Genomic DNA, 27947 nt, shown 5'->3' with positions numbered 1-27947 from the left:
TGGAAGGGCTGCTGCCTTTGTTTCAGGGTACGTCCAGAGCGGGGCAGGCACAGAAACTCTGACTGTTTCCTAAATTTCATGCTCCAGGGTGTTCTTTGTACATACTACAAGTCAGGCTTGCAGGCTAGCATGCTTTTGGGCTTGAAGAGACTGTTAGTTCATAACTTGGTGATGGGCTGCTGTGCCCAGACACCCTGCCCACGGGCTGTTTGTCCCTCCTGCCCCCTTCCCGGGCTCCTTCAGCATGGGCAGACGTGCAGGGAGCACCAGCCGCCTCTGCCCGGGCCGCGCCGCCAGGCTGGCACCAGGGGTGGCTGCTGTCGTGTTTGGGAGCGGGCAGCACGTCCGGCAGAGTGCCATCTTTGTGTGCCTGGCCGGGACGCTGCGTTTCATCATTCCGGCTCCTTGCTGCCTTGACTCGCAGGCGCGCGATAGCTGACGGGACTTGCCCGGAGATCCTCCTGTGGAAACACGCACGGGAGATCTCTGCAGAGACAATAGCTCTGCTCTGCAAAGGTGCCCCGAGTCTTTGCAGCTGAGTTTGCTTCCTTAGAGAGAGAAAGGCCACTTGCTCAATGCTTTCTTTAATGAGGATATTTGTAAATAAGCAATCAGATAAGTGGGATTCCTCCTAACTCCTACATATCTTCTTAACCAGAGTCAAGAATGGCATCACAGTTACTCGAGCTTTCTGCACGCTCGGCTCAGTGGCATTAATATGCTGGTGGTGATTAATTACCGCAGCCCAGTGATGTGATTGTGTGCTTGAGCAATTGGATTAGATGCAGCTGGACAGAGACTTCACTTTCACTGGTTCTTGCTGAAGTGGTGTCACAATCGGCCACAGAGGAAGAGTCATTTCTAGGACAGCCACCCTCCTCTGGCTGGGATGCTTCCCCTGGCTCCACACTTGGGTCTGTGATGGGCAGAAGGAAAGATCTCTGGGAAAATGCATGGCTCAGAGTAGCTACTTTGTCCTGCTCTCAGTCTTTCCTTTCAGTCCCATCTTCTGCCTGCACTGTTCAGCATTCCTAGATAACAAAGGTACCTTACCATGTCAGTGGGTCTCATAGCTGCATGGAGAAGGAGCAAATTCCAGCATTGCCTTGACAAGTCAGCATCGTATCAAATGCAGCATCATAACTGCACCAAGCAGGCCCAGTTCTGTGGCTCTGCGAGGGGGTTTGGCACTGAAGATCAGGAATCAACCTTGGCACATGCAGCAAGCTCTAGGACTGAAGCAGATGTTGATACTGACTTTGATGTTTCATCCAGCACTCTGAAGGCTTGAACTTAAGACCAAAAGAGCGCTCACAGAAGCAGGAGAATAAAGAGAAAGTCAGTTCTTTCAGAAGATCAGACAGAACAAAACATCCTGAAATTCAGGACTAACCTGAACCTTTTGTATTTGTTCTGTGAGACTGGGCAGTGCAGATCCTGCTGGAAGGAGGAGCACAGTGCCATGTAGAGAAGCTGGGGTGGTCTAGCCTTCCCTCATAACTGGGAAGTGCTGCCTAAGTCAGTCATCTCTATGGCCTGATGCTTCCCAGAGATCAGCAGAAAACCACCTGCAGAATTCCATCTGTGTTTTGGTTTTGGCCCTGTTTTGAATTTGTGAAGCACTGAGGTTTTTGCTCCTGGAGAGCTCCAGTTCTGTGGCACTCACTGGTCATGGACAATGATCCAGAATGCTGACGTTTTCCAAATACAGCTGGGATGGTTTCTCAGTTGAGTCAGGGTTGTGCCCATGGTAGTGCCATTGAGGTGGTGTGGGCTCTCAAACCAGAGGCACCAGGCAGGTCCTGGCACTTGTTCCTGCCTTGCTGCAGGTAACCTTCACTCTTCTGCAGCTGAATCCAGACTCACAGTACTGGTGGCAGTAGACTTGCAGAGCAGCACTACTGGCTTTAGGCAGGGGATTCCGTATCCCAAAAGGTATTCACCTTGCACTGATAGCCCATGTGGACCGCAGCACTGCAGGGCAATGCCTTGTACAGCTCTGCTGATAGCTGGAACCACCCTGCTTTTCCTCCTTCACACTCTGTGAGAGGCTGGCAGTGTTTCAGCTTCTGTCCATTGTGTGGTGAGGTGGAGCTGTGTTAAGGTGTTTTTTTAGTGGCGCAAGTTTGTTCTTGGCTCTTCTGTTTGTTCTTTGTTATCAGCTACTGAATTCCGCCTATACCTCCTGTGTGCTCCATTCCTATATGCTGAGCCTGTTCTTCTGTAGTTTCCCTAAAATGAAACTGAATTTGCAACCTGCAAGTGTCACATGAGCATATTGCTGGGCTGAGTGGCATATATGGGGCAGTGGTTGTTGACTGTTTTGATAAGTATTTCTGAAATAGGTGATGACTTCATCTTCCTCTCCTGTTCACCGCAGATACCAAGAACCAGCTCCTTTCTGCCCAAATGCTCCTCTCCATCCAACAAAAATGCACGCCCCAGGCTGGATCACGTCATTTGGCTGAGCAGCACAGGGCTGTACCACGCTCATGCATGAGCTCCACTGCAGTGTGATAGGGCAGGGACTGGCCTGAAGCACCTCTCCAGTTGTTTTTACAGCCTTGTGCAGTTGTACACTCTGTGTCTGGCTGTCTGGGGCATCTGTCCTCTGCTCAGGTGTGGATGTTCAATGCAGCAGTGAGAGGGAGCTGCATTTCCTCGATAGCGTCTCAGCCCCGTGGCAGCCACGGGGCTGCTGCCACATTCCTCCCCTGGCTACAAGTCTGATCCTGCCCCTGCTTGCCATACACATCAGGGCTTTCCAACGAGCAGCTTTCAGGAGAAGTATCATGGACAAGGTGTCATCACTACAGTCACCATGCTCCAGGTTCTGTGGAGTGTGAAGGTAGTTCTTTCAGCTTTGTAAGCACAGTGCAGGGACAGAGTCCCCTGATTTCCCATTGTGATGAGCAGTGACTTCCTCAGGACCTCTTGCAGGTGTCTTTGACATCTCTGTAGCTCTTTCACATGGCCTGTTGGATATTCTCCACAAGACATCTACTGTGGTACTCACCTGCTGAGATAACTGTGCTCATCTGAAATCAATTGCAATGTGTCAAATCCTCCTCTGACCACACAGGGAGCTGGTAGGAGAGATGTACCCTATAGGGATTGTGACTTGTCCTTACCCAGCAGCCACTTCCTGAGGATAAACTCTGGAGAAGCAGCTCAGGCACTTCTCTCTGGGAGAAGACCATCCTGTGCTGGTGGTTTTGCACCCAGAGGGTGGTGGGGCACTGAATGGGCTCCCCAAGGAATGGTCACAGCCCCAAGGCTGACAGAGCTCAAGAAGCATTTGGGCAAAGCTCTCAGGCACATGGTGGAATTCTTGGTGTGTCTTGTGCAGCGCCAGGAGTTAGACTTGATCATCCTGATGGGCCCTTTCCAGCTCAGGAGAGTCTATGGGTCTGTGTTCCTTTGCCTTTGGGAAAGGCATCGCCTTCCTTGTTTCACCTATTCCCCTCCTCGTCATGTCAGACAGTTGGAAGCACAAGAGCAGCAGGGAGTGGGCTTTTTTGTAGCACTGACCTTCTTACCAGCCATCCTTCCATCTGTCTTGTGGTTCCCAGCAATGTTATCCTGCCTCTGCTGTCTCTTCTGCCTTTCACTTGAGACAGGTTCTCCACAGAACAGCGGTCAGATTGGGTATCTGCCTCATGGATCCTGTAGCCAGAGGTTATTGCATTCAGCTCCTAATTCCCACTACCCACAGCCCTCTGTGTGTGCCCTGGGCTTGTTACCTTGGGGTAGGAGGTGTCAGCCCTTCTCTGTGTGGGGTTTATTGTGAAAGGTCCATCGAGGGATGCAGATGTGCAGGTCCTTACATGCTGCCTCTCAGCTTCTCTAGAGCTCAGGCTTTAGGAGGGTGAGCAACCAAACCTTATCTCTCCTGTTATTCCTAGAGCCTGCTGTGGTAGCCTTGGGCTTGGGTGCCTACATGGGCAGACCGCTGCCTGCTTCTGCAAGCCTCTGGTGTGCAGTACACCCTGCCTGGCCACAGCACAGCAGGCAGCTGAGCACTGTCGTGCTGCTCCAGGAGCTCTGCAAGGGCAAGAAGCAGTGGGATTTCCCTTCCCACACGGACTGGCTCCAGGGTCTCCTGGGACAGCCTGATGTGAATCATATGGTGCAGACAGAACAGGCTAAAATGAATCCAACTGGGAGCCAGTGGTTGGAAGCTGTGCTGATTTGCTCTGGGAATTTGGAGCCACTTCTCTCTCAGCCTGGGAAAAAGGAGTTGGTTCAAGGCATAAGGGAACACAGTCTTGTGTGCTCCTGGTATTGAACAATGTCTGCTTGGTCTGTGTGTCTGTCCTGTCATCCTGTGTAGCCCACCGCTCCACTCATTACCGCAGATCAGTTGCCAGGGGCTGTGCTGGCTGCAAACTGCCATACCCTGAGGCCCCAAATGGCTCTGTCCTATTTCAGGAATCCACTGGTCTCCTGCAAGCAGTCTGTGAAGAGGAACATGGTGACTGCCGTGGCTGAATGCAGTCTGGAGGGAGAAGTAGCTGGGGAAACAAAGAAAATGATGGCCAAAGGACAAAGAGAAAGGAGATCCAGGGAAGCGGGGAGGTGGTAATGATGGGGATGAAGTGAAAGAACAAAACAACAAAGTGAGGGAATGCTGGAAATGTGTCTTGGCAGAGTGTGGGCACAGGTGAGCTGTACATGCAGGAGAGAGCTGGATGGCAGCATAAACCACTGTGTGCTTAGCTCACTTCAGTCTGATTTGGGGCTTCATGTTGCAGGCCCCCAGATCAACCCTGAACACACTAATACAAAAAGTTGGATCTGAGAGGAGACCTGGCTTGAAAACCAGGCTCATGGGCCGGAGGGACAGAAGCATCTGTTATGTGTCAAGCCATTAGGATGGCAGCTTTGGACTTCCAAATGTTTCTTAGTATCTTTCCTACTGGGTAACTGACATTTAAATCCACTGATATTCCAGCCTGGCTACAGCTCGCCGTGAAAGGTCAGCTATTAGTGTTGTGCTCAGTCTCAGCTTTGGTTGTATCTCCTCTGTCTCCCTACCTTGTGGCTATCTCAGGATGCTGTGTCTCCAGAGCAGCAGAAACATGGTTGTTTGCATGCAAAAGCAGGAGGATCTTTTTTCTTTGGAGATGCTGCATGTCAGAAGAGGAGCTGAGGAGCTCTCAAGCGCTCTAATGGTTGTGGTAACTTGCAGTTAAATCAAAAGCTGAGGCACTGAGAGTAACATGGCCAGTAGCCCTTTGCCCGTTGCAAGGTCACTGTCACAAGGACTGGCTGGCTTGGGTATCTTAATTAATGTGCTGATAGGATTTTCTATGTCTAACCAGGTTCCCAGGACTCCTAGGATGAGGCTTCTGTGAAGGACTGGTGGATCCCCTGCCTGTGCTGTGGTGCCTGCAGATTCCCTGTGATCTCCTTTCCAGCTGGAGCACCGTTGCCAAGGCTGCTGGGAAGAATGACTGTTGGATGCCTACTGCAAGCCCCTGTCCTGGGGAGGACTTGGCTCCCTGTGCTGCTGCTGGCAGCCTCTGCTCACTGCCACTGGCCCAGCGAGCCGGCAGAAGTGGTTCGGGACTGGGAGAACCAGCTGGAGGCCTCCATGCACTCGGCGCTGTCGGAGCTGCGGGAGGCTGTGCCGGCTGTGGTGGGGATACCCGACAGCTCTGCCGTGGTGGGACGCTACTTCAGAGTCTCCATCCCCACGGATTTAATTGCTTCCAATGGAGAAGTTGTCCAGGTGAGAAATGCCATTCCCCAAGGATCATCTTTAGTTATATTCATGCAGGATCGAGTGAGTCACCCCACTAATGTGCTGGGTCATGAGGGTGGCTGGGAAGCAGCCTTACAGTTTTGTAGGACTACAGGAGAAGGATTTTTATAAAGAATTAGTGTCATCTCATTGCAAAGTTTCTCTCTTCTGTAACAGAGAAGACTTCTCAGGGATGATTAATTGAATTATTGAATTTGTTGGCTGTATTTAAACTATGAGATGCTCTGCCCCTGGAACGATGGGCACATTCATGAGGAGATGCTGCCCTGGGATCTGGGGAGCCACGGATTCTCTGGGACTTCCGCTCAGGCTTGGGGAGTTTGCTTCACTGTGGTAACAAAACATTTCCTGACAAACAGACTCTGTCCTGCCAGCAAGGTTTTGGGCTGCCTGTGACACTGTCTCTTCTGACCTTGCCCCTAATTCCCCTTGGGAAAAATTGTAGCCTTTCCCCTTATCTAACTTAAACTCATACCGCTGGCACTGCAAGGACCTGAAAACTGTGTTTTGGAATCAGTCCTGAGTGCAGGAGAGGGGTAGAATAGTCCAGAGGAAGGTCGGGACATGGCCAAACACAGGTGTGGTCATTGTTAGTCCTTTCCTGGAAGGGTTTGCTTGGATCACGTGGAATTCAGAAAATTCTCTTCTTAAAAGATAGAACTGCCTTCCAGTCTCAGGATTTCTTTTCAAAGAGCATTATAAATCATTATAAAAAGACAAGCTTCTGGTGTGTCTTAGAAGATCAGAGGGAGATGAAGAGAAGTCAGGAGCAAGTCTGACATCTGTTTCTCCTGGAAGGCAGGTTTGGTTTAGCTCTCTGTACAGTCACACAATTACCGGAATCCTGATACGTGATCCTGCTGGCTTCAGCAAGGGTGCCAGACCACAATGTGCCAGGGTGGGCAGAAAATGTGAAGAATGCAGCTGTTATGGACAGAGGGTCAGACAGGGGGAGGAGGGAGGGTGAGCCCCTGGCCAGAGGAGTCGGGGAAGGGGCCAGGCTGGTCTCAGTGACTCTGTGCTGACCCATGGCTGAGGTCCCTGCCTGGCCTCACCCACAGCCTGTGCTCAGAGCACAGGGCACCTGTACAGCACCAGGCTGCCGGAGCCTGTGGTGAGCCCCAGATCTCATGTTACAAAAATTATAACTTTGGGTCGGGATTTTGCATCCAAGTGGCTTGTTCTGGTGTTGTCTAATAGCTGCTTTGATGGCAAGAATAAGTATCAGTATTTATATAACACCACAGCTTCCTCTGTCATCTTTTCCTGGCACAAAAGTCATCTGTGATAACTCAAGTAGCTGCAGGAAAATACTGATGGATTATTTCCATTCCACCTGATGGCTTCACATTATGCTTCTGCCATGTAGGTGTGAGTTGTGTTGACCAACACCAACAGCCTGGATGGCCTGGAAGGGCCTGGGCTGCAGCAGGACCCAGCAGCTGCTGCTTGTGTATAGCTCAACAAACTCTGGGAGCAATTTCCATGCGTATCCCTGAGTTTACCCAAGTTCATGTTGCATCTGTTCACCTTGAAATTGATTTTAAAAGTGCAACAGGCTTTCACTTAGCTGCTGTCTCTGGAAGGGCTCTCCTTGCAGAGAATGCATGTTGGCTGCTGAGCACAGTTGACCTTTGCTATGGGGATTTGATTCTTGGCTAGTGAGAACTGCGTAGGCAATTTTGGGTACTAGGTTGCATTTTTGTTTTACTGGTAAGTTTCAGGGCAGATTGCTCTGGTCTTTTTCTCAGGCTGCCTGGCATTTCTCAGCTGGAGCAGTAAAAGCATAATACTTCTGAATCTTAGTCTCTGGTATACTTAAACCCTGAGAAGAAAGAATAAAGACTTCTGTTCCTTCTGAGATAGAGCAGGGTTTACAATGAGATATGGTTACCTGTATTTTTTTCCTCTTAAATTTTAAAGAAATTATCTACAATTTTTTATTAAAACAAATGCTGACAGTTGCTGTCCCCAGATTGCCACTGGAGCCTGGAGAAAGTGTGATTGCTTCATTTCTAGATGATTCCCACTGATTATTTCTAGGATTGTGGTGGGGATCGCCTTGAAGCTCCTTCTCAGATCCTCTCCCTGCTTGTTAGCAGATTCCAGCCAGCTGTAGACAAAATACTTTTATCTGCAAACTCGGCTGTGGGATGGAAACAACGCCAGGCATGTGCAGCGTGGTGGAGGAGTGCCCCGCAGGCACGCACTCCTGCACAGTCAGGTATGAGCTCCCCAGCCTTTCCCTGCCACCCCCAAAGCTGCTGAACAACAGGTGAGAGTTTTATGGCTAAGGACAGAAGCAAGATTATTTGAATGTGCTCAAGCTGCAGAGAAAAGGAGTAAAAACTACCACGTGTCTTAATTTCGGAGTCTGTTTCCACATTGCTCAGAGCCAGCTGCCTGCAAGGCACTGGGGCCATGGTAGCACCCTTCCCCTGTGCCTTGTGTTCCCAAGCAAGTGCCTTGCTCAGGCAGTATCATGTCCTCTGAAAAGCAGCTGGAGCTTGCAGGTATTCCAGCTGTTGGATTTGGCAGCAGGTCAGTCCAGATGCTGTCCTCTAGCTTCCTCACTACAGCAGGGCTTTCTAGCTGTAAGATTGCTCTCCTGCTGTCTGGAGGTGGTTGGAAATTAAAATTCCTTGCTGTGGCTTCCTAAAAGGCACCTTGCACGCCTTTCTGTCACATCTTGACATCAAAACATTGGTATTTTTACAAGGTTTGAGTTAAAACACCCAATTTCCTTGCCATGCAGACAATGTGTGGGTGGGTTGCCACTGGCTCCCACTGGCTCCTGGCAGATGCTGGCTGGGACAGAGTAAACATGGGCATTAGTGCTGGTACCTTCACCAGTCATCATCTCCTTAACCCCATTCCCACTGAGGACTTGTGGAGTCTGACCTGTTACCTCTCAGCTGTGTCCTGTCAAAGAACAGATCATGCTCCGGTCAAAAGACCAGTTGGATTTCCTGTTCCTGCCACTTCTGTTTGAAGCTGCTCCAGAATTTGGCTGCTCTGATTAAAAATGCAGCTTCTAGCCTAAATTTAGAGATGGCTAGAAATATTTATATGTGCTGCCCTTTAGCCTATATCAATTCTACCTTCATAATATTTACTTCCCTTATGTATTTATAGGTGACAGGCATATTCTCCATCTTGATTTTATTAGGTTAAACAAGCCAACCTCTTTAGTCTTTCTCATAAAACAAGCTTTCTTTCTTTCCCCTCAGCTTTGCAGCTGTCTTCTGCACCTCCTACAGCTTGAGTTTATTTTTCTTATGTTTGCATGACCACAGCATTACAAAACATTCCAGATGAACCTTTACCAGAACATTTTATAAAAGCATTAAACTTCCTTTTCTCTTCTATAAATAACCTTGTTTGCTGTATCCTACAATCATTTGTGTTTCCATGTCTGCTTTGCTTTGGACATTTTCCTATCAGCTTAAATATCCAGGTCTGTAGTTTTTCCTGCTTCTAAATGTTGAGTTCCAGAAGAGGACAGAAGGTGAGGTGCATGATTTGGTGTGGTGGCTGTTACCAAACATGGCTCTCCACTCATCCCACCAGCCAAGGTATGCTAATCCCACAATGGTACAATACCCACAAGGAACTGAGCCCTTGCACAACCTGATACCCTAAATACATATACCCACAATACATAGAGACACTATTAAATAACTTTTATTTAAAATAAAGGTGGCTCTATAAAGCATGCTGGAAGGAGAGAAACTCCTGGTGTGTACTGCTTCCCAAGTCACATCCCTGCCAGAGCAGGAGATTTGCTGTGTCTTCCTTGAAGGTCATGTAAAGCTGCTGACCTGCCTTCAGTCCTGGTAGTGTTGGCTGTGGGATGGATCCCACAGAGCAGATCTGCATGGGTTTGTAGCCAGTGCTGAGGAGCTCAAGTCAGCACAGGTGAGCATTCCCAGCTGTGTCTTAGCCCCTCATTATTTTTAGGTTTGAAGTGCATGGTTTCCATAGGGCATTGTTGGGAAGACAGCTAAAATACACAGCAGAGGCTCTGAGAAGCTGTCTCTGTAAGCAAACATAGCTGGTGGGAAAGTGATTAGAACAACAGAATTCACTCAGGTGAATTACACAGTGGGGCTATGGAGCGGGCTTGGAGGTTATCAGAGACTGGTTATCCATCTGGGGAAAAGGGAGACTTGCTTTCATAGAATCACAGAGTTGTTTAGGTTGGAAAATACCTTTTAGATTATCCAGCCCAACCATTAACCCAGCACTGCCAAGTCCACCACTAAACTTTCCAAGCAGGAGGCTGAGTTTCCAATGGTTGTTCTGTTTGCCATCTGCTGAAGTGGCTTTTATTGAACAGCTTTGCTCTCATCAGATGTCAGGGACCTTGATTTATAAACAGGATCCACAGAGATTGGGTTGCAGGAGTCCTGACATGGGTATCTACTGTCAGGGCTCACCTCAATCCTGCTCCAACCCCAAAGCCAAGGGCTGGATGTTGACAGCCAGCCTGCAGTGCCAGGACACAACTTGCTTTCAGGGAAGAAAACCACAAAATACTGGCTTTTTCTTCCCCTATTGCAGTGATCCTTATTTCAGAGCATTTTAACTGAATGTGAAATTTATTAAAGTGGCATTTCTCAAAGGAAGAAGAGAAGCAAAGAGCACTCCCGAGGGGCTGTGTCATCAAGCTGGGTATCTTAAAAGCCTCTCTGTGTCAAGGCATTTGAGCTTCACCTCCTCCCTGGGGTCCCTGGTTTTCTTGGACTAACTGGGAGGTGCAGCAACAGCCGCTATTTACAGGCGAGCAGACAGGGATAAATGGCAGTGCCTGGAACAGGTCCAGGCAAAGGAAGACTGGAGCAGGGCTTTGCTTGGTTGCCACACTGCAGTCTGAGTGATAAGATGAGCTGATAAGATTCCTCCGGGGAGGCCGAGGGGGCTTATCTTTTTCCTGCAGCGAGACCGAGTCAGAGAATTTGGCATTTTCAGTGCACGCATAGTAACAAACTCTGAATTTGGAGGAGTGGAAAATGTGACTCGGTCTAATTATAAACTGGCTTTTCAGAGGGCTGGGAAGTTCCTTGTTTTGTCCTGCTCTTACAGGTTGTTGCTTTGAGCACCCAGGGAGACAGGAATGTGACAATAATGAGAATCCTGCAAAGGGGCAGACCTGAGGCTGCAAGATCTGGTCTGCCTTTCCTTGCCATCTCTTGAAAGCCGGCTTTCCAGCAATCTGCTGATGGGAGGAATAAATTGCCAGGGCCGGTTAGCTGTGCGGTGGCAGTGCTAAACCCCCAGCACTTGGCATCCCTGCTCTGTGGTATTTTTGCTTCCCTTTGGCCTTTTGCTTATAAAAAGTCGCGCTGAAAGAAGAGCCCGACCAAACTTTTTTTTTTAAAGCTGTTTGAGGCTTTTCCTGCCCCGTGCTCACCCCCTGGACAAGGGATAAAGCGGGGTGTGGGCAGCCCGTGCTGACCCCAGCCCTGGCGCGGGCGGGCTGCGCCTTCCCGCTCCAACAATAAGGCTAAACAAATCCTTCCAAGCTGCTTGCATGGACCGATGAAAGGAGGATTTCTTGGGACACTTAATGTTTTGTAGTGACCTCCCAGTGAAACAGCTGTTGTGTTCCCTTGCCCAGGCAGAGTGGGACGCTGAATGGTGTCCTTATAGCCAGCACAGAGGCGCATCTGGAAAAGAAGCCGTCATGGCAGGAGTATGCGAGGGTGGCATGAGCTGGGCGTAGCTGCTCAGCCTGCACCTTTGCAGAGCTGTTTTACTGATGGCAAAGAAGCTGGTCAGGCAAAGCCCAGCTCGTGTGGAAGGCAGGCTGAGCCGTACGCCCACATCCGCAGAGGAGGGGGCTCCTTTCTATGCGCGAGGCTTCACTCACTCCTTCAATGGCTGGAAAATGCAGATTAGCAGGAGACATGTAAACCTCTCATTCAGGTTGTCATGAGCACATAAAAGCAGAGCAGCTACTTTGAGTAGCTTTGTTACTAGCTTTGGTCCTTCAGAGGCTGAAGTTAGAACTTGAAGATGAGGGCCAGGACCAGTGATGTCCTTATTCCCCCTTTGCTGCAAGCCTTATTCCCCCTTAACTCAGCTTTCTGGGCTGGGTTTCATTTGTTTTTCTAAAGCAACAGCTTCAGTGCACACAGACATACAGGAAGGGCTTTGCAGGGCTTTGGCTGGGACCAGCCAAAATGTGGGGTTAGTTCAACCATCCTGACCTACCTGTGCATTAAGGAAGCACCAATTACTGGCTGTTCTTGTGTAGCTTTTGGTCTCTGAACAAAGGTGGTGGGCTCCTGCTGGTAATGAAGGCTTGTGTCACTGAGGCTGACATACTTCTGAAAACCAGTCGAGTCTCTGGGCTGTGTTCAGACTTCCAGGGGCAGAGGCATCTGCATGAGATGTCCTGGAGCAGCTTGTTTTGTTTATGAGTTGTTGGGCCTTTTGTGCAAGGTACACAGCAGCCCAGAGGAGCAGTGTCTGCTGAGGGTACCCAAAAGCCTTGTCAGGTATCACAGTCCCTTCCACAGGGAAGCATCTGTGTTGGAAGTCCTTCCTGCTTGCTGTGCCAAGCACAGCTTTCCTTTCTCCAGCCTGAGCTTTCCACAGCACAGCAGTGCAGCAGCAGTGCCCAGTGAGCAGAAGGCTCTGAGAGGTGCCCATCCTTCTTGCACCACAGTTTTCTGGCCCTTGTGTTTCTCAGCATGGCCTGTCTGATGTCCTGGTTTGCAGTTCTGTTGTGTTAGAAGAGAGGAGGTGGCAAGTAAGGTTGGAGTCTCCTTCACACAACCTTTCCTGGATGCACACAGGCCAACCTTCCTGGCAGGGCTGTTCTTGGGGCCAAAGGCCCACAGCTTTATAGAATCACAGGATATTCGGAGTTGGAAGGGACCCACAAGGACCATCAAGTCCAAGCCCTGGCCTACCACAGAACAGCACAAAGAATCGCTGTGTGTCTGAAAGCATTGTCCAGACATTGAACTCTGGCAGGCTCTGGCAGCTGCTGTGGGCTGAGGGTTCTCCAGCTCCTGTCTTGCACCATCACATTCCATGACCCAGCCTCTGCTGCCCTGGCACCTGCCTGGGGCTGTGGTTCCTGGACAGCTTGGTCTGCAGGCACAGCGCAGCCTTTGTGTCAGGTGAGGAGTGCACCTGATGGATCCACAGGCAGAGCCTGCCTCCCAAAACAAGGACTCCATCCTCTGAGCTAGATCCTGCAGGCCCTGTGCCCATCACCTCCTGACTCCAGTCTGGCTGTGCTCGTTGCAGTGCCTACAGTTCCAGCAGCACTGGGGTGGATCTGAAGCCAGTGTCCCTCCCCCAACTTCTGTGGGACAAGGCAATGAGAATCTATCTGCCCATGGATCTGATTCGGGGCTGAGGCTGCCTGTTGCTTCTGCTGCCAACACTGCCCATGCTGCAGCATTAGCAGGGGGTTTAAGATGAAGCTTGGGCTTAGGCAAACAGCTTAGGCTTGACTCTTTCTCTGCAGTTATATTTGCATTTGAATTGCATTTGAATTTCCATTTTCTTCCCCTGCCTGCTGGTTAATTGCTTGCAGAAGCCTGAGCCTGCAGACTTGGTGTAACACTGGCGGGGTCAGTCAGTTTGGCACAGCTCAGCTCAGCTCACCTTCTGGAGGGCCCAGCTGGGATATTCCTCATTGCTGGCCATGTGTGTTGGGGTGACGCTGAAGGAGCCTGGCTACAGTAAATTGTCATCAGTAATTGCACCCCAGATAAATCCCTGTCTGTCTCTCAGCAGCTGGTGGGCACAGGGAGGGGAAGGGGGCAGTGGGAGATCTGGCAGAGCTGCAGGACTGTCCATGCTGACTGCCCAAAAGCAGTCGTAGGGGTTTTCAGGACTGATTTGAAAGGAGACGACTCCCAGCTGCTGCTGCCTATGCAATGGTCTGTCAGCACAAACAGGGGAGATCCCACTGGATACTTCCAGGACTGGGAAGATTTCGTAGCAGTGTGCCATAGTGGAGACCTGTGGCAGGATCCTATGGTACCTGTCTCCTGGCAAAGGGCTGCTGCCTCCTTTTCAGGGGATTCATCAGAAGGAGGAGCAGGACTAAATACCTGGAGGATTAAAGGGCCCTCTAGTAAGCAAGAATGCAGTTTTTGCCTGAATTCCCTCAAGGCAGCAGTTTTGCTCACTGCTCCTTTGCTTATCTTTGTCTTGTTGGCTACAGGGCTTTAAGATCCTTGTTTAAAAAAACAAGTCAAACTGAGCTATCTTCTTTCATGAGTTGACTGCTCTTGGCTGGCCTAAAAATAACAGGCCATGTCTATCTAAAAGGATTTTGTGAACAAGGTCTTCAAAACCAGCCAGACCACTCACTATGTATTTTATATCACTTTCATGGCTTATTTTTTAATGGTCTTCGATACACTGCGAGGCTTGTGTAATTTTTAGCCAATAAGCATTTAGTTACAATTATCTCAAATAATGGGAAAACAAAGCCTTCTTTTTTTTTTAACTTGGGCAATGGAAGAGTTATTTTGAAACCAGACCCCCTGAGGGAAATGGCAGGACTTAAGGCTGATACTTATTGCATACACAGAAAAGTGGGAAACTTTTAACATGAAAACTAGAGATCCCAAATCATTAACTGTGTGTAGCCTTAACAAATACCCTTTGAAGCAATATTTGAAAGAATCATTGCTAGAACAGAGTCCAGGTCTCCCTCTTCACAGTCCACACCACTGCAAACACAGCAGTGATGTGGACAGGACAGACCCACGCCAAGGCCTCCTCTGGTCAGCATTTGTTTAGGAGCAAGTATTTTTATCCATCATGCTAACAACTTTATTTATCTACTCTAATCTTTCTGGGCTCTTCCTTTCTCACATGAACGTGGATGATTTCTGCTAACAGGTCAGTAGCTGTGTTTAAAGCAGTGCAGAGACATCAAATGCTTGTGACTTGTTGCCTTCTCAAAGATTTCCCAGGGGAAGCACAGGCTTCATAGGAGTAATCCACATAAATTTGATTTTCTTAATCATCTCTTGCAGAGCCTTTAGAAACAGTCCACATCTCCTCACAGGCTGAACACATCTGAACTAGCTCAGCTCTTTGTAAATCAAGTTTAAGTGGGTTTATAAATGTTTTGCAACTGTCACATCCCTGCTAGAACAAGTCATCCCAGCCAGTGATTGCTTAGCCTGTTTTTGTTTTTCAGGAGAGCCTAGATTTTGGTGTGAATCTGTCTGGCTGCAGTTTCCTTTTCTAGCATGTAAACTGCAGGTTAGAAATGGTTTTCCAAGCAGGAATATTCAGACTGGCCAGTGCCTCCCTTGCTGTCATTTCTGCTTGTGAGGTCAGTCACCTTTCTGAAATGAGTTTGGCTGTCAGAAGTGTGAGCAGTGATGACTGAAGGAAGAATCACCTTGTGACATGAGACTTGGTAAAATACTGCTGCTTGTAGGTCTTCTCCTCAAGTCATGCCAGTGCCCAGGGAGGAGGCAGCAGCACAAAACTCCAACTCTCAGGAAAGCTGTGTGGAGTGTGTGATCCTGTAATTAAGGGCTTTAGCAGAGTGCACAGAAGGGGAAGATTTGTTCCAAATGTAGCCTAAAATTACACACTCAGAGTGAATTTAACCACTCGCTATTAAAGTTTTTATTCTTCTTGATTGTATAAGCCTCAATAATGCTGTGGCTTTGTCCTGACTCTCTATGTTTCTGTTCCTTATGTGTGCCCAGCCCAGCCCTCCTCCACAGTGGGCAGGTTAGTGGCTAATTTTGGCACACGAGGATAAAGAGTGGAACCATCCAGCTCCTGCTACTGTAAATCCTTTATTGCACTGAGCATTGTCTTGGCATCTCAGTTTTTAGAGGGTGTGACAAAATGCCACTTTTTTAAAGGAAGATGGGGGCAGGTCAGTGCTTGTAGCTGGGCAGGAGCAGACCCTGCCTTTGTTCTGTTTTGGCAGAAGAAATGCCAAGGAAGGACAATTCGTTCCTTTGTTCATGCAGGAGCGAGGCTTGGCTCCCTGTGCCCAGCTCAGGTGAAGGGCTGCCTTTCCTTTGGGATGGCTGGGCTAAAAGCAGCTCCTGTTCTTGCAGTGGAGGAGGAGTGCATGCAGCCACAGCCCTGCCAAAACCCCTCCTCTGCCAGATACGTGGGTACACAACAAGGCCTAGGGGAAGGATGCTCACATGCTGGTGCATAGTTGCATATATTGAGGTACAGGGCCCTTGGGACAGCTTCCTCCAGCTGTTGTAAGCAGGAATCTGAATTCTCTGCTCTGGCATATTGCTGGTGAGGAGTTAACTAAAGCTGTCCTGAGAGCTTTAAACTCTGCTCTATAAACTGTACCCAGCATGTGGCTCATGATGTACTCTCCAGCTTGTCCAGGCTGGCTGAAGCCCTCTGTAGCTCTTGCACAAAAGCTTTTTTCCTGCTGCTCTTGCCAAAAGATTTTTGGGTCCTGCATTATGCTGGCAGAGCTGTGCATCCAGACCCTTCCATGTGCTGAAACCCACAGTGTGGGGGTGATTCCCAGGGTGCTGTCTGGAGCCTGCCTGCAGCCAGGGAGTGGGAGTGGCACCCAGGACTCACAGTGTGCCCAGCCCTGCAGCATCAGGCATCCTTCCTTGTCCATCCAGGGGCTTTCCCCAGCAGGACTGTCTGGCTAGTCCAGCCCCAGCTCTGCACCTGCTGCTGGGTGTAGGAATGCTCCTGCCAGGCAGGTTTCCTTGCAAAGCTCCTCTCCCAGCTTTGCATTTGGGTAAATGATGAAATATGTATAAGCTTTACAGGACTGCAGAGAACCAAAGCACCCTTTCAGGAAGAGAGTTAGAGCCTGGCTCTGTGTTGGACTGCAGTGAGCCCAGACCATGGACCAGGCTGCTAAATGTGTCTCCATGAGCCCCAGAGCATCCTGTTTGCTCCGAGTGCCAGGGGGAGATGCCTCGTGGAGTTCTGGAAAGCCCAGCCAGCGCACTTGCCAAACGCCTCCGGGTCTGGGAGGTGATGAAGCTCAGGTTACTCACTCTGGAGTACCTGCAGCCCCGGGAAATGTCACAATCCACCGAGCTGGCAGCCTCACCCCTTCCACCGCACAGCCCGAGCGGCTCCGCTGCGCCGCATGATCCGCGAGCGGCTTAGAGCAGAGGATCTCAGCTGCCAGCAGCTGGGGGGGCTTGGGGGTTTGCACCCACCCTCAGCTACAACCCAGGGCAGGAGACAGAGTCCCCCAGGCTGACAGAGGTAGCAAAGAGTGTGTTGGAGCCCTGAGGTGCCTGTGCTCTGAAACAAAGCCTTCTCTTGCAGCAGCAAGTTATGTGAAAGTGAAGTCCTTCATTTTTAGCTAGCCCGGGGGTGAAGCCAGGCTGGAATGCTGTCCTGTGTCATGTCCAGCAATTCATCAGCCCAAGTGCCATATCCCTGCCTGCCCACACTGGCCATGACACATTGGGTTTGCTCCCTTCCTTCAGCCTTGGCTGCTGTTCCTCTGGCAGAGACGAACAACACCAGGTAGCTCTCAGGATTTCATGCTGCTTGTTGAGAGCTGGTGTGCTCCAGCCAGGCCAGGGACTCAGAACCATCGTTGGCCAGCTTCTGGCCACTCTGGGTCATCCTGGCTTTGGGGACAGTGGGACAAGCTGAAAATAAGTAGAGAAAATACATGTTCTGCTGAGCTGCTGGAGCAGTGCACTTGATGTATGTAGGGTGGGCCGGGTGTGATGGGGTGAGGAAAGGAGCAAGATGGCCAAGCTGGGAGAGGAAGGAGTGGGAAGAGGGCAGTTTTTGGATCAGCTCTGCTGAACAGCATAACTTCACCCTCAGCTTTGTCACTGTCCCCATGATGTAAACTCCCAGTCTGCCCTCAGAGAAAATAAACCACTTGTGCTTGGCAGTTGCACAGCAAGTGTTGGAGCACTTGCAGGCGAGGGGGCCTTGTGGAACTTTATGACCTCTTGTGGCTCCTTAAGCCCTTTGGGTCTGCACCCTGCAGAACTCATCCATGCCAACATGTGGAGGAGGAGACAAAGGCTGCCATGCTCTGGTCAGGATGTTCTTTCCCCAGTTATTACACTTTAGATTTTTTTCTTTAATCCTTGAAATTAAGCGTTACTGCTGATAGAAGCTGTCCTCATGCTGTACTTCTAAAAGCTTTTTTTGTTTCTTTGTTTGGTAGATCTCCGAAGCTGGGAAGGACTCCTTACCTTCTTGGTTGCACTGGAATGCGGAGAGCAGCTCCCTGGAAGGGCTGCCCCTTGACACAGACAAGGGTGTCCACTACATCTCGGTGACCACTCTGCAGCCCTTCCCAAATGGGAGCTATGTCCCACAGACCACAAACGTCTTCTCCGTTGAAGTCCATCAAGAGGACCACAACGAGCCTCAGTCGGTGCGAGTGGCCGTCCAAGACACGAGTGACACAGCGCCCTTCGTGTGTGGCTCGGAAGAGCCAGTCACTATACTGACTGTCATTTTGGATGCTGACTTAACAAAAATGACACCAAAGCAGAGGATTGAACTCTTAAACAGAATGAGAAGCTTTTCAGAGGTGGAACTTCACAACATGAAGTTGGTTCCTGTTGTAAATAACAGACTCTTTGACATGTCGGCCTTCATGGCTGGACCAGGAAATGCAAAGAAGGTGGTGGAAAATGGGGCCTTACTCTCATGGAAATTGGGATGTTCCCTGAGCCAAAACAGTGTCCCCAACATCAGCAAGGTGGAGGCCCCAGCTAAGGAAGGAACTATGTCTGCCCGCCTTGGCTACCCGGTTGTTGGCTGGCACATTGCTAACAAGAAACCTCACCTCCCAAAGAGGATACGGCGGCAGATCAACGCCACCCCTACGCCTTTGACTGCCATCGGGCCGCCCACCACTGCCGCACAAGAGCCACCCACCAGGATTGTCCCCACCCCAACGTCGCCCGCCATCGCGCCTCCCACAGAGACAACGGCACCCCCTGTCCGGGAGCCCATTCCACTGCCAAGGAAGCCAACAGTCACCATCAGAACCAGAGGCCCCATTGTCCAGACGCCCACGCTGGGGCCAATCCAGCCAACCAGGGTAACGGAAGGCACGGGCACGGCCTCGGTGCCGATTCGCCCCACGATGCCTGGGTACATAGAGCCTACAGCAGTGATCACACCGCCCTCAACTACCACCAAGAAACCGAGAGTCTCCACCCTGAAGCCAGCCACACCGTCCACGACAGATTCCTCCACAGCAATAACACGAAGGCCTACTCGAAGGCCCAAAACGCCGCGTCCAACAAAGCCTCCCAGCACAACCAGATCACCCATCTCCAAGCTGACAACGGCCTCTCCGCCGTCCCGCGTGCGCACCACGGCCAGCGGGCTGCCGCGGCCCTGGGAGCCCAACGAGCCACCCAAGCTGACGAACCACATCGACAGGGTCGATGCGTGGGAGGGCACATACTTCGAGGTTAAGATACCGTCAGATACCTTCTACGACAAGGAAGACACCACCACGGACAAGCTCCAGCTGACCTTGAAGCTGAAGGAGCAGCAGATGATCGAGGAGAATTCATGGGTGCAGTTCAACAGCACCAGCCAGCTCATGTATGGCATGCCTGACCACAACCACATTGGGAAGCACGAGTATTTCATGTATGCCACTGACAAGGGCGGGCTTTTTGCAGTGGATGCTTTTGAAATCCATGTCCACAAACGCCCACATGGGGACAAGTCTCCGGTGAAGTTCAAGGCTAGGCTGGAAGGGGACCATAATGCAGTGGTGAATGACATCCATAAGAAGATCATGCTGGTGAAGAAGCTGGCTCTGGCGTTTGGTGACAGGAACAGCAGCACAATCACGGTGCAGGACATTGCTAAAGGCTCCATCGTGGTGGAGTGGACCAACAACACACTGCCACTGGAGCCTTGTCCTCGGGAGCAGATCCGGACTTTGAGCAAAAAAATTGCTGATGACTCCGGCAAGCCGAGCCCAGCTTTCTCCAATGTCCTGCAGCCGGAGTTCAAGCCTTTGAATGTGTCTGTGGTTGGCTCTGGCAGCTGCAGGCACATCCAGTTTGTCCCCGTGACCAAGGATGGCAGGGTGATCTCAGAGGCAACGCCAACGGTGGCAGCAGGCAAAGACCCCGAGAAGAGCAGCGAGGACGATGTGTACCTGCACACTGTCATCCCTGCTGTGGTGGTGGCCGCCATCCTCCTCGTGGCTGGCATCATTGCCATGATCTGCTACCGCAAGAAGAGGAAAGGCAAGCTGACCATCGAAGACCAGGCCACCTTCATAAAGAAAGGCGTGCCCATCATCTTCGCCGACGAGCTGGACGACTCCAAGCCCCCACCATCCTCCAGCATGCCCCTCATCCTCCAGGAGGAGAAAGCCCCACTGCCCCCTCCAGAGTACCCCAACCAGAGCATGCCGGAGACCACGCCGCTCAACCAGGACACCATCGGGGAGTACACTCCGCTGCGGGACGAGGACCCCAACGCGCCGCCCTACCAGCCTCCCCCTCCCTTCACTGCACCCATGGAGGGGAAAGGCTCCCGCCCGAAGAACATGACCCCGTACAGGTCCCCACCGCCCTACGTGCCCCCTTAACAAACAGGAGGCTCTCGGGGGAGAAGGGGCCTCCAGCTCCACACCGGTGCTGTCTGTGGGCCGGCAGCCCCCTCGCCAGCCAGGAACATGAAAGCCCAGCCCGCTCCCCAGCAGGCTCTCCCCGGCTGCGCCCGCCGCACCGGAGCGCTCGTGGGACTCGGGGGGACACTTGTTTTATTTTTGCCTAACAAGCTTTGGTTTTATTTTATTCATAGAAAAAAATTCTCGGCTCAAAGACGCCTTCCCGGCGGCTGGGCTACGGCCGGGGCCGGGGCGGTGGGCAGGGAGGGGGGTCGGGACGGGTCGGGCCGGGTCGGGAGGAGCAGGCAGCACTGGGGTAGCACTCTGGGTCTCCGCTGTTTGCCTTTAACACTAACTGTACTGTTTTTTCTATTCACGTGTGTCTAGCTACAGGACGTAACATGAAAGGTAGCCTAAAAATAATTAAATTCAAGGGACTTTCTGAAGTCGATGGTTTAAGTTTTTACATTTAATCTGCTGTTTACCTTAACTGGGATGTGTAGTTTTTGGGGAGGGGGAGGGCAGTGCTGTGCTGCAGGCGAGCTCCACGGGCTGGTCAGCGGGGCCAGCCAGCCTCCTCCTCCTCCTCTTGGGGTGGATCAGCTTCTTGGTTTGGGGTTTGATTCTTTTATCATTTTTATTTTATTTTTAATCAAAGAAATCCTATCTTTCTCACGCATCATAAAGCAGTCATGAGTTGGGTCAGCCTGGCCTGGGGTGCCCATGGCTGAGCAGGGGGTGCATTGCTGTGCCAGGGAGTGCTCACAGAAGCATGAGCTGAGCCCTGTGCCACGACGAACTTCTCTGCTTCCCAGCGAGCACCAAAGTTGCTGGGGGGGGGGGTCGATTTGAAGCAAAACCCCCTCCCCGTGGGGTGTTTTGACGAGAGTAGGGTGTGTTCTCTGTCCCGGCTGCTCCTTGGGACTGTGCAGGAATGGCCTCGCTGGTCTCACTGGCAACTCCAGCCTGGACACTGTTGGAAAAGATAAAAAAGTTTTAAAAAAAATAATAAAAAGAAAAAGAAAATAAAAAAGAGCGCCAGGAATAGTTAATAGTTAAAAAAAATCGGTGAACTCTCAAATCTAATTTTTTACTAAATTTTTGATACAGACTCCGATTGTTTTATTAAAAAAAAAAAGACTTAAAAACCGGTGTGCGGCTGCCAGCAGTTTGTACGGGCTCAGCCCCTCGGGCCGGCCCCGGGGGACCCGCCACGGTACCGGTACCGGCCCTATCCCCTCTGCTCCGAGCCCCGGCATCCCCCGCTGGGATTTGCCCCTGTGCGCCTCGGGTGGAGGGGCTGACCCCGCACACCGGGCCGGACCCGCCGCTTCACTCGGGTACGGCGCTGCCCGGGCACCGGGGTGGCCCCGGGAGGGCAGCGGGGTGGTGCTCAACTCCCAGCTCCGGTCTCGGCGCCGCGGGGCCGAGAAGAAAATAAACGCGCCCGGGCTGCCGGTGCCGGTGCGGGGGAGGCGCGGGGCGGCCCCGGCGCGGGGATGCGGAGCCCGCCCGGCCCCGGGGGCGGCGGCGGGGCGGCGGCGCCCCCTGGCGGCGCCCGCGGGCCGTGACGCCATCGCCCGGCCCGGCCCCGCCCCGGCGCGGCGCCGCCATGTCGGGAGCGGCGGGGCCGGGTCCGCCCGCCGGGCCGGGCCGCTCCCCGCTGCCCTGCGCCCCCCGCCCCGCCGCCCCCCTCCAGCTGGCCGGGGGGGCCGAGCCCGCAAGGCCCGGTGTCGCCGTCATCGACCTCCGCTTCCCCCGCGGCGCTGCCGCCGACGTGAGTGCGGCCGCGCCCGCCGCGGCACCGGCGGGAGGGTACCGGGGTGGTCCCGTGGAGTCACGGGGGGATGCCGGGGGCGGTGCCGGCGGAGGCTGTGCCGGGGTGGTCCCAGGGGAAGACCGGGGCTGTGCCGGGGACGGTGCAGGGCCGGCGGAGTGGGGGCCGGGTGTGGTGTTGGTCCCGGGCAGGACGGGGGATGCCGGGGCAGCGGCGGGCGGGGTGGGTGGGCATGCCGGGGATGGGGAGAAGCCGGGGGCGGTGCCAGGGCTGAAGGGATGCCGTGGGCGGTATGAGGAAGATGTGAGGGGCGGTCCCGGGGCGGAGGGGATGCCGGTAACGGGTGGATGCCGGTACTGGGGTACCACCCTTACCGATGCTGGGCGGGATGCTGGGGATGCAGTGCCCGTCCCAGTAGAGTAGAGGATGTCCGTGGAGGTCCCGATATGGGGCTGTGCTAGTGCGGGTACGGAGACGTGCCGATCCCGGTATGGGAGGGGGATTGCCGGTGCCCGTCCCAGTACTGGGGGGAGGATGCCGGTGTCGGTATCGGGGAGATGCCGTTGTGGGGCTGAGGTCGCCGGTCCCGCAGGTGCAGGAGATCGTGTTCAGGAACTTCTACACGGCGTTCCTGAGCGTGCGGGTGCAGCGGCCCGGCCCCGGCGGGTCCCGGCGCTGGATGACCTGCCTGCGGGACCTGTGCCTGATGCCGTGCCCGCACACCGAGGAGGGCTCCCAGGACTACTTCTGCCTCCACCGGCACCAGGTCAGCATGTCCGGGTGGGACCGTGGTGTCACCTCCCTCTGGTGCTCACCCCTCTCTGCCCACACCCCAGGATGGCTCCCGCACCAGGGGTCTGGTGCCCATGTCCCACTGACCCCCATGGCTGCGAGAGTCCCTGTGCCCCACTTAGCCCAGCCAGCCCTCACAGGACGATGCTTCCCTTGGACTTCTTTCATCTGGGGTGGGTTGGAGGTTTTGGGAGGATACCCCAAAAGCTGCCCCCAGTCAGTGCCAGCCCCTGTGGTTACTCTCCCTGTCCCTTCCCTGCAGATGCTGTGTGACCTGGACGAGGTGACAGCAATGCGGTTCATCCTGCGACAACCCTCCCCAGTCTGGCTCCACTTCACCATCGAGGACCTGCAGATTTTCCCCACTGGACAGAAGGTGAGCAAGTGCCAGAGCTACCCCACTGCCAGGCATGGGCAGGGGGCCAGGACAAGCCACTGTCCCCAGCTCTATGCCTGGCATTTCCCCCTACAGCTTTGGGGAGCACACACAGGGATGTGAGTCCAAGTCCTTGTCCTTTGCTGGGGCATTTGGGATTCACTTGTGCTCCAGTGGTGCTGGGGAATGGACTGCTCCAACAGCTGCTCAAAACACAGAATTCCCTACAAAATTCTCTTTAAGGATAGTAAAGTGACACTTCCATAGCAATATCACTAGGGGTAGGCTCTAAGCCCCAGCACGCTGCCTAGTGTAAAGGATGGAGATAGGGTTGGGAACACCCTGTGTGACCCTCTGGATTTCTTTCAGAGTCCTCAGAAGGATTTTCCCTCCTGGCTCTCCCAGCTGACCCCTCCGGAGCAGCCGGCCAGCCTACATGGGGTGAGTAATCACTGCTGAGGCACTGGGGGTGCCAGCCATGAGCATCCATCAGGAGGCTGCCAGGCCCATGCCTGCCTTGTTGGCTCCAGGCTTTCACCAGGAATAGCTGTGGAGCCCTGAAATAACCCGCCTTGTGCTGGAAGTAATTTGCAGTACGAAGAAGAAAAATATCTCCATGGGGATGTGCTATTTGAGGTGATGCTTAAGTCTAATTGCCCTCTAGTCTGCGGACAGGAACATCACCAAGGGAGATGTGGGTGCACAGTGCCCCTCAGCTGATAGGTGGGATGCAATGGAATGGGGACAGGAGCAGGAACATCCCTGTGGGAGTAGTGGATGCACAGCATGGTTCAGTGGCAGGTGGGATGTGTGGGGACAGGGACAGGGACATCACTGTGGGAGCAGTGGGTGCACAGCATCGCTCAGGGGTGGGTGGGACGTGTGGGGACAGGGCTGGTTCCCAGTACTTTGAAGAGGGTGTGCTCTGGGGAACACGTTGCCCAGCCAGGACAGCATGTGGGCAGAGGGGCATCACAGCCACGGCACGTGTTTACAGTTTGCCAGCCACATCTGCCTGGCAGATGGCGGGCAAAGTCCGGGCAGAACAGGGCCAGGATGGGAGCTGGCTCGCCCATGGGAACCTGCTGAATCTGAAGGTGCTGCCTGCAGGAGGGTGGCACACAGCCCACACCTACCAGGGCGGTTCTGCTACTGGGCTTCCATGCTACGGTGCTCACACTGCACCAGCAGTGAAACTGCTGTTCCAAATCTTTGCCCAGCTGTGTGACAGTTCAGGGAGGGCACCCTAGTCCCTTACTGATTGCTTGGATCACGTTCCCCTTGGCAAGGAGTATCCAGAGCAGATGCCAGAGGTTGCTGTGAGATCGGCTCTTCCCAACATCAGCGTGAGGCACCCCTCAGCCCAGTGCCAGGAGCAGGAGAGCTGCTGCTGAGCCCACATATCCCACCTGGCTAAAGGTCCCTGGGGTGAACCAGTATGTGTGCCCAGGATTCTGCACCCAAGCCCAGGGAGCATCGCATAGTGAGGCTGTTGGGAAACTCTGGACTGTGCAATTAGGTTTTTAATTATTAGCCAGCAATCAGCTTTTTGTCCTCATACTGGCCACCTGCCAGCAGAGATGGGCTGTGTCGGCACCGCAGCGCCCAGGGATCAGGGTCACTCACCCATGTCCGCAGTGGTTTGTTTTCCTAGAGAGGGGCCCTGCTTACCTCACGTTGGGAAACCACCAGCAGGTCAGGAATGTGGGCACCATCACGTGCCTGGCTCCCTGGGAGGCAAAGCCATCCAGCCACACCACTGCCCAAACCCGGGATAATCCAGCCCATCTGGGCCACCCCTGCTCCACAGCATTGTGCCCACTTCTTTCCAGGAGCTCCCTGATCCGGAGAAGGTGTCGACAGAGGTCCAGCAAATGTGGGTGCTGACAGAGGTGATCCGGGCTCGCCAGGCAGCTGCCCGCATCGGGCGCTTCGACGTGAGTCCCACCCCCTGCTGACAGGGACTCTGACCTTGCCACATGGCTCTGGGAGGGCTCCCGGCAGGATGGGGCTGGAGTATCCCAGCAGTGCTGTGCAGACAGTGACAGTCGCTCTCTTCCCCAGGTGGATGGCTGCTACGATGTCAACCTGCTTTCCTACACCTGAGCCCGCTGGTGCTGGTGCCAGCTGGGGAGAAGTGCCCCTTCCGTGCTCCCGGGGCCTGAGTGGATTCCTGCATTCCCGCCTCAGCCACTGATCCCGCGGGGGTCCCAAGCCCTCCCTGTGCCCCTTCCCTGACTCCCTCCGCAGTGCCCAGCAGCGCGGGGCAGCGCCGCCACTCCAGAGACCCCTGGGAGCCTCTCCCGGACACGTCCCGTGGGCAGCGCCCGGACACTGCGAGGGGTGGGGGGGACCGAGGGGTGCGGGCGTGCTGGGGGGTCACCACTAAAAGCTGCTACGTTGGCCCTGCCTGTGCTCGCCTGTCTCTGGGGGATGGGGGTGGCCGCGCCGGCAGCCCCGGGGAGGCGGTGCCGAGGGCGGGACGGGCCGGGGGCGGGGGCCGGGGCCAGGGCCGGGCGGACTCCATGTCCCAGGCGCCCCGGGGCCGGTCCGAGCCGTGCCGGGAGGGAGGAGGAAGAGGAAGATGCTGCGGGCGGGCTGCCGCGCCGCGCTGCCCCGGCGCCCCCCGGGCTCGGCGCCGCGGAGCGGGGCCGGGGGCGCCGGGGCCGGGGAGGAGGGGCTGAAGCAGACGCCGCTGGATGCCCTGCACCGGGCCCGCGGCGGGCGGATGGTGCCGTTCGCCGGCTGGACCCTTCCGCTGCACTACGGGCAGGGCCACCTCCAGTCACACCTGCACACCCGCCGCCACTGCTCCCTCTTCGACGTCTCCCATATGCTGCAGGTAGCGGGGTCGGGGCGAGGGGCTGGAGCAGGGGGGTAGCCGCACCACCTCACAACCTCCCCGGCCCCTTGCAGACCCTGGTCTACGGCCGGGACCGCATCAGGTTCATGGAGAGCCTGGTAGTGGGGGACATCGCCGAGCTGAAGCCAGGACAGGTAGGGGGCACTGGGCAGGCACCAGGCATCCAGTGGGGTCGGAGGAACCCGGGATGCCCTGGGAGGGTCCAGGCAGCCCGGCCAAGCTTCTGTGGGCCGTGTCCCGCAGGGCACCCTGACGCTGCTCACCAACGAGAAGGGCGGCATCATGGACGACCTAATCGTCACAAACACGTCAGAAGATCACCTCTACGTGGTGTCCAACGCCGCCTGTGCTGACAAGGACTTGGCCATCTTGAGGGTATGGGGCCGCCTGAGCCCCGCGGGAGGAGGGGACACGCAGTGGGAATGAGTCCTTCTCCCTTTTGGTGACATCCGTGTTGTGTAGGGTGAGGTGGCCGTGGCCACGTGTGGGGCTGGCACTGGCCTGGCCCCCGTGCTAGCAGCCCTCTGTCACCCTGGCAGGACAGAGCGGCGCAGCTGCAGGCCACCGGCAGTGACGTACACCTGGAGGTGTCAGACAACGCGCTGCTGGCTCTGCAAGGTAGTGGGGGCTCCACATGGGCCTGCCCTCCTCTGGGTCCTCTCCTGGTGAATGTCACTGCCCTCCCCACCTCCCCCCCTTTCCCTGGGCACTGCTGTCTTCCAGCCACCTGCCTCCCCAGGTCCCTCCATGGCACGGGTTCTGCAGGCAGGGCTGTCGGATGACCTGGCCAAGCTCTCCTTTATGAATAGCATCACCACGACCGTCTTTGGCGTGCCGGGCTGCCGGGTCACGCGCTGTGGTTACACCGGCGAGGATGGCGTGGAGGTACCCAGGGAACCATGCCAGCATCCCCACTGTGGTACCAATGCAGGGGAAGGCCGTGCCCCACTGACCCTGCCCGTGTCCCGCCGTAGATCTCGGTGCCCGCAGCGCGGGCGGTGGAGCTGGCCGAGCAGCTCCTGGGTGTCCCCGATGTGTGGCTAGCAGGGCTGGCAGCCAGGGACAGCCTGCGCCTGGAGGCCGGGCTCTGCCTCTACGGCAATGATATTGATGAGACTGTCACCCCTGCCGAGGCCGGGCTGATGTGGACTTTGGGTAGGTCAACCTCCACCTCCTCCTTGGGGCAGGCAGAGCAGCAAGGTGTCCCCAGTGGGTACAAGGGGACCGGTCAGGCATCACCAACCCTCACCCATCTCTGCCCTGCAGGGAAGCGCCGGCGTGTGGCCATGGACTTCCCCGGTGCTGCTGTCATCATGGCACAAGTGAAAGAGAAGCCAAGGCGCAGGCGTGTGGGGCTGACGTCGGTGGGACCCGCCATCCGGCCCCACATGGCCATCCTGGGCCCCGAAGGCAGGCCTGTGGGTAGGTGGGGGCAGTGGGGCTGGCACAGGCATGACTCCAAGCTGTGGCCATGGCATTGACAGGGGCTGGCCAGGCCCCGTTCACCTCCCCGTGTCCTCACATCTCAGGCACAGTGACCAGTGGATGTCCCTCGCCCTGCCTGGGCAAGAACATTGCCATGGGCTATGTGGAGGCAGCGCACAGCCGGGCTGGCACCGAGCTCACTGTCGAGGTGCGGAAGAAGCAGCATCCTGCTGTCATTACCAAGATGCCCTTTGTGCCCACCCAGTACTACATGGCCAAGTGAGACCAGCCTATGCTGTGGGCACAGTGCCCCAGCTCCAATAAACACTCTGTCCCATTTCCCTTTCCTCTATGATTCTGTTGGCAGTGCCA

At 54.3% G+C, this 27947-nt stretch overlaps 3 protein-coding genes and 1 long non-coding RNA gene across 7 annotated transcripts in view; 3 read left to right on the top strand and 1 right to left on the bottom strand.

The window, feature by feature from the left end:
- Positions 1 to 20788, top strand: part of DAG1 (dystroglycan 1) — a 49492-nt gene extending 28704 nt beyond the window's left edge. For 3 of the 4 annotated variants that reach the window (XM_077786071.1, XM_021529173.2, XM_021529174.3), the window contains exons 2-3: positions 5325 to 5734; positions 17913 to 20788. In XM_077786071.1, the coding sequence (XP_077642197.1) occupies positions 5453 to 5734; positions 17913 to 20321 (2691 nt within the window). In that variant the 5' untranslated portion in view covers positions 5325 to 5452 and the 3' untranslated portion in view covers positions 20322 to 20788. Of the gene's footprint in view, positions 1 to 5025; positions 5181 to 5324; positions 5735 to 17912 lie in introns of those variants that run through there. The other variant, XM_077786073.1, reaches the window with a different exon arrangement.
- Positions 20789 to 20946: 158 nt separating this feature from the next.
- Positions 20947 to 25125, bottom strand: LOC116184074 (uncharacterized). Its single transcript, XR_004148803.2, has 2 exons — positions 24959 to 25125; positions 20947 to 21315 (listed from the first exon to the last, which is right to left on the bottom strand). It is a non-coding gene; the product is annotated as an uncharacterized LOC116184074 (long non-coding RNA).
- Positions 21955 to 25692, top strand: NICN1 (nicolin 1, tubulin polyglutamylase complex subunit). The gene is made up of 6 exons (XM_077786074.1): positions 21955 to 22119; positions 22712 to 22885; positions 23174 to 23287; positions 23657 to 23728; positions 25120 to 25224; positions 25352 to 25692. The coding sequence occupies exons 1-6, from the start codon at positions 21955 to 21957 to the stop codon at positions 25391 to 25393; spliced, it is 672 nt and encodes a 223-aa protein (XP_077642200.1). The 3' UTR covers positions 25394 to 25692.
- Positions 25693 to 25871: 179 nt separating this feature from the next.
- AMT (aminomethyltransferase) lies at positions 25872 to 27912 on the top strand. Its single transcript, XM_021529215.3, has 8 exons — positions 25872 to 26129; positions 26204 to 26284; positions 26394 to 26525; positions 26690 to 26768; positions 26890 to 27035; positions 27125 to 27305; positions 27417 to 27572; positions 27680 to 27912. Exons 1-8 carry the CDS (start codon positions 25872 to 25874, stop codon positions 27856 to 27858), a joined length of 1212 nt encoding a protein of 403 aa, XP_021384890.1. The 3' UTR covers positions 27859 to 27912.
- The last annotated feature ends 35 nt before the right edge of the window (positions 27913 to 27947 follow it).

Source organism: Lonchura striata, chromosome 12 (genome assembly GCF_046129695.1).
Source record: "Lonchura striata isolate bLonStr1 chromosome 12, bLonStr1.mat, whole genome shotgun sequence".
In the NCBI taxonomy this organism is placed as follows: Eukaryota; Metazoa; Chordata; class Aves; order Passeriformes; family Estrildidae; genus Lonchura; species Lonchura striata.
This window is presented reverse-complemented; position numbering and strand designations above follow the sequence as displayed.

Coding starts and splice junctions, on each gene's coding strand:
- NICN1 (XM_077786074.1), top strand. CDS start 21,955: ATGTCGGGAGCGGCGGGGCCGGGTCCGCCCGCCGGGCCGGGCCGCTCC. Junction 22,120..22,711: donor CCCGCGGCGCTGCCGCCGAC/GTGAGTGCGGCC, acceptor CCGGTCCCGCAG/GTGCAGGAGATCGTGTTCAG. Junction 23,729..25,119: donor AGCCGGCCAGCCTACATGGG/GTGAGTAATCAC, acceptor ACTTCTTTCCAG/GAGCTCCCTGATCCGGAGAA.
- AMT (XM_021529215.3), top strand. CDS start 25,872: ATGCTGCGGGCGGGCTGCCGCGCCGCGCTGCCCCGGCGCCCCCCGGGC. Junction 26,130..26,203: donor ACGTCTCCCATATGCTGCAG/GTAGCGGGGTCG, acceptor GGCCCCTTGCAG/ACCCTGGTCTACGGCCGGGA. Junction 27,306..27,416: donor CGGGCTGATGTGGACTTTGG/GTAGGTCAACCT, acceptor TCTGCCCTGCAG/GGAAGCGCCGGCGTGTGGCC.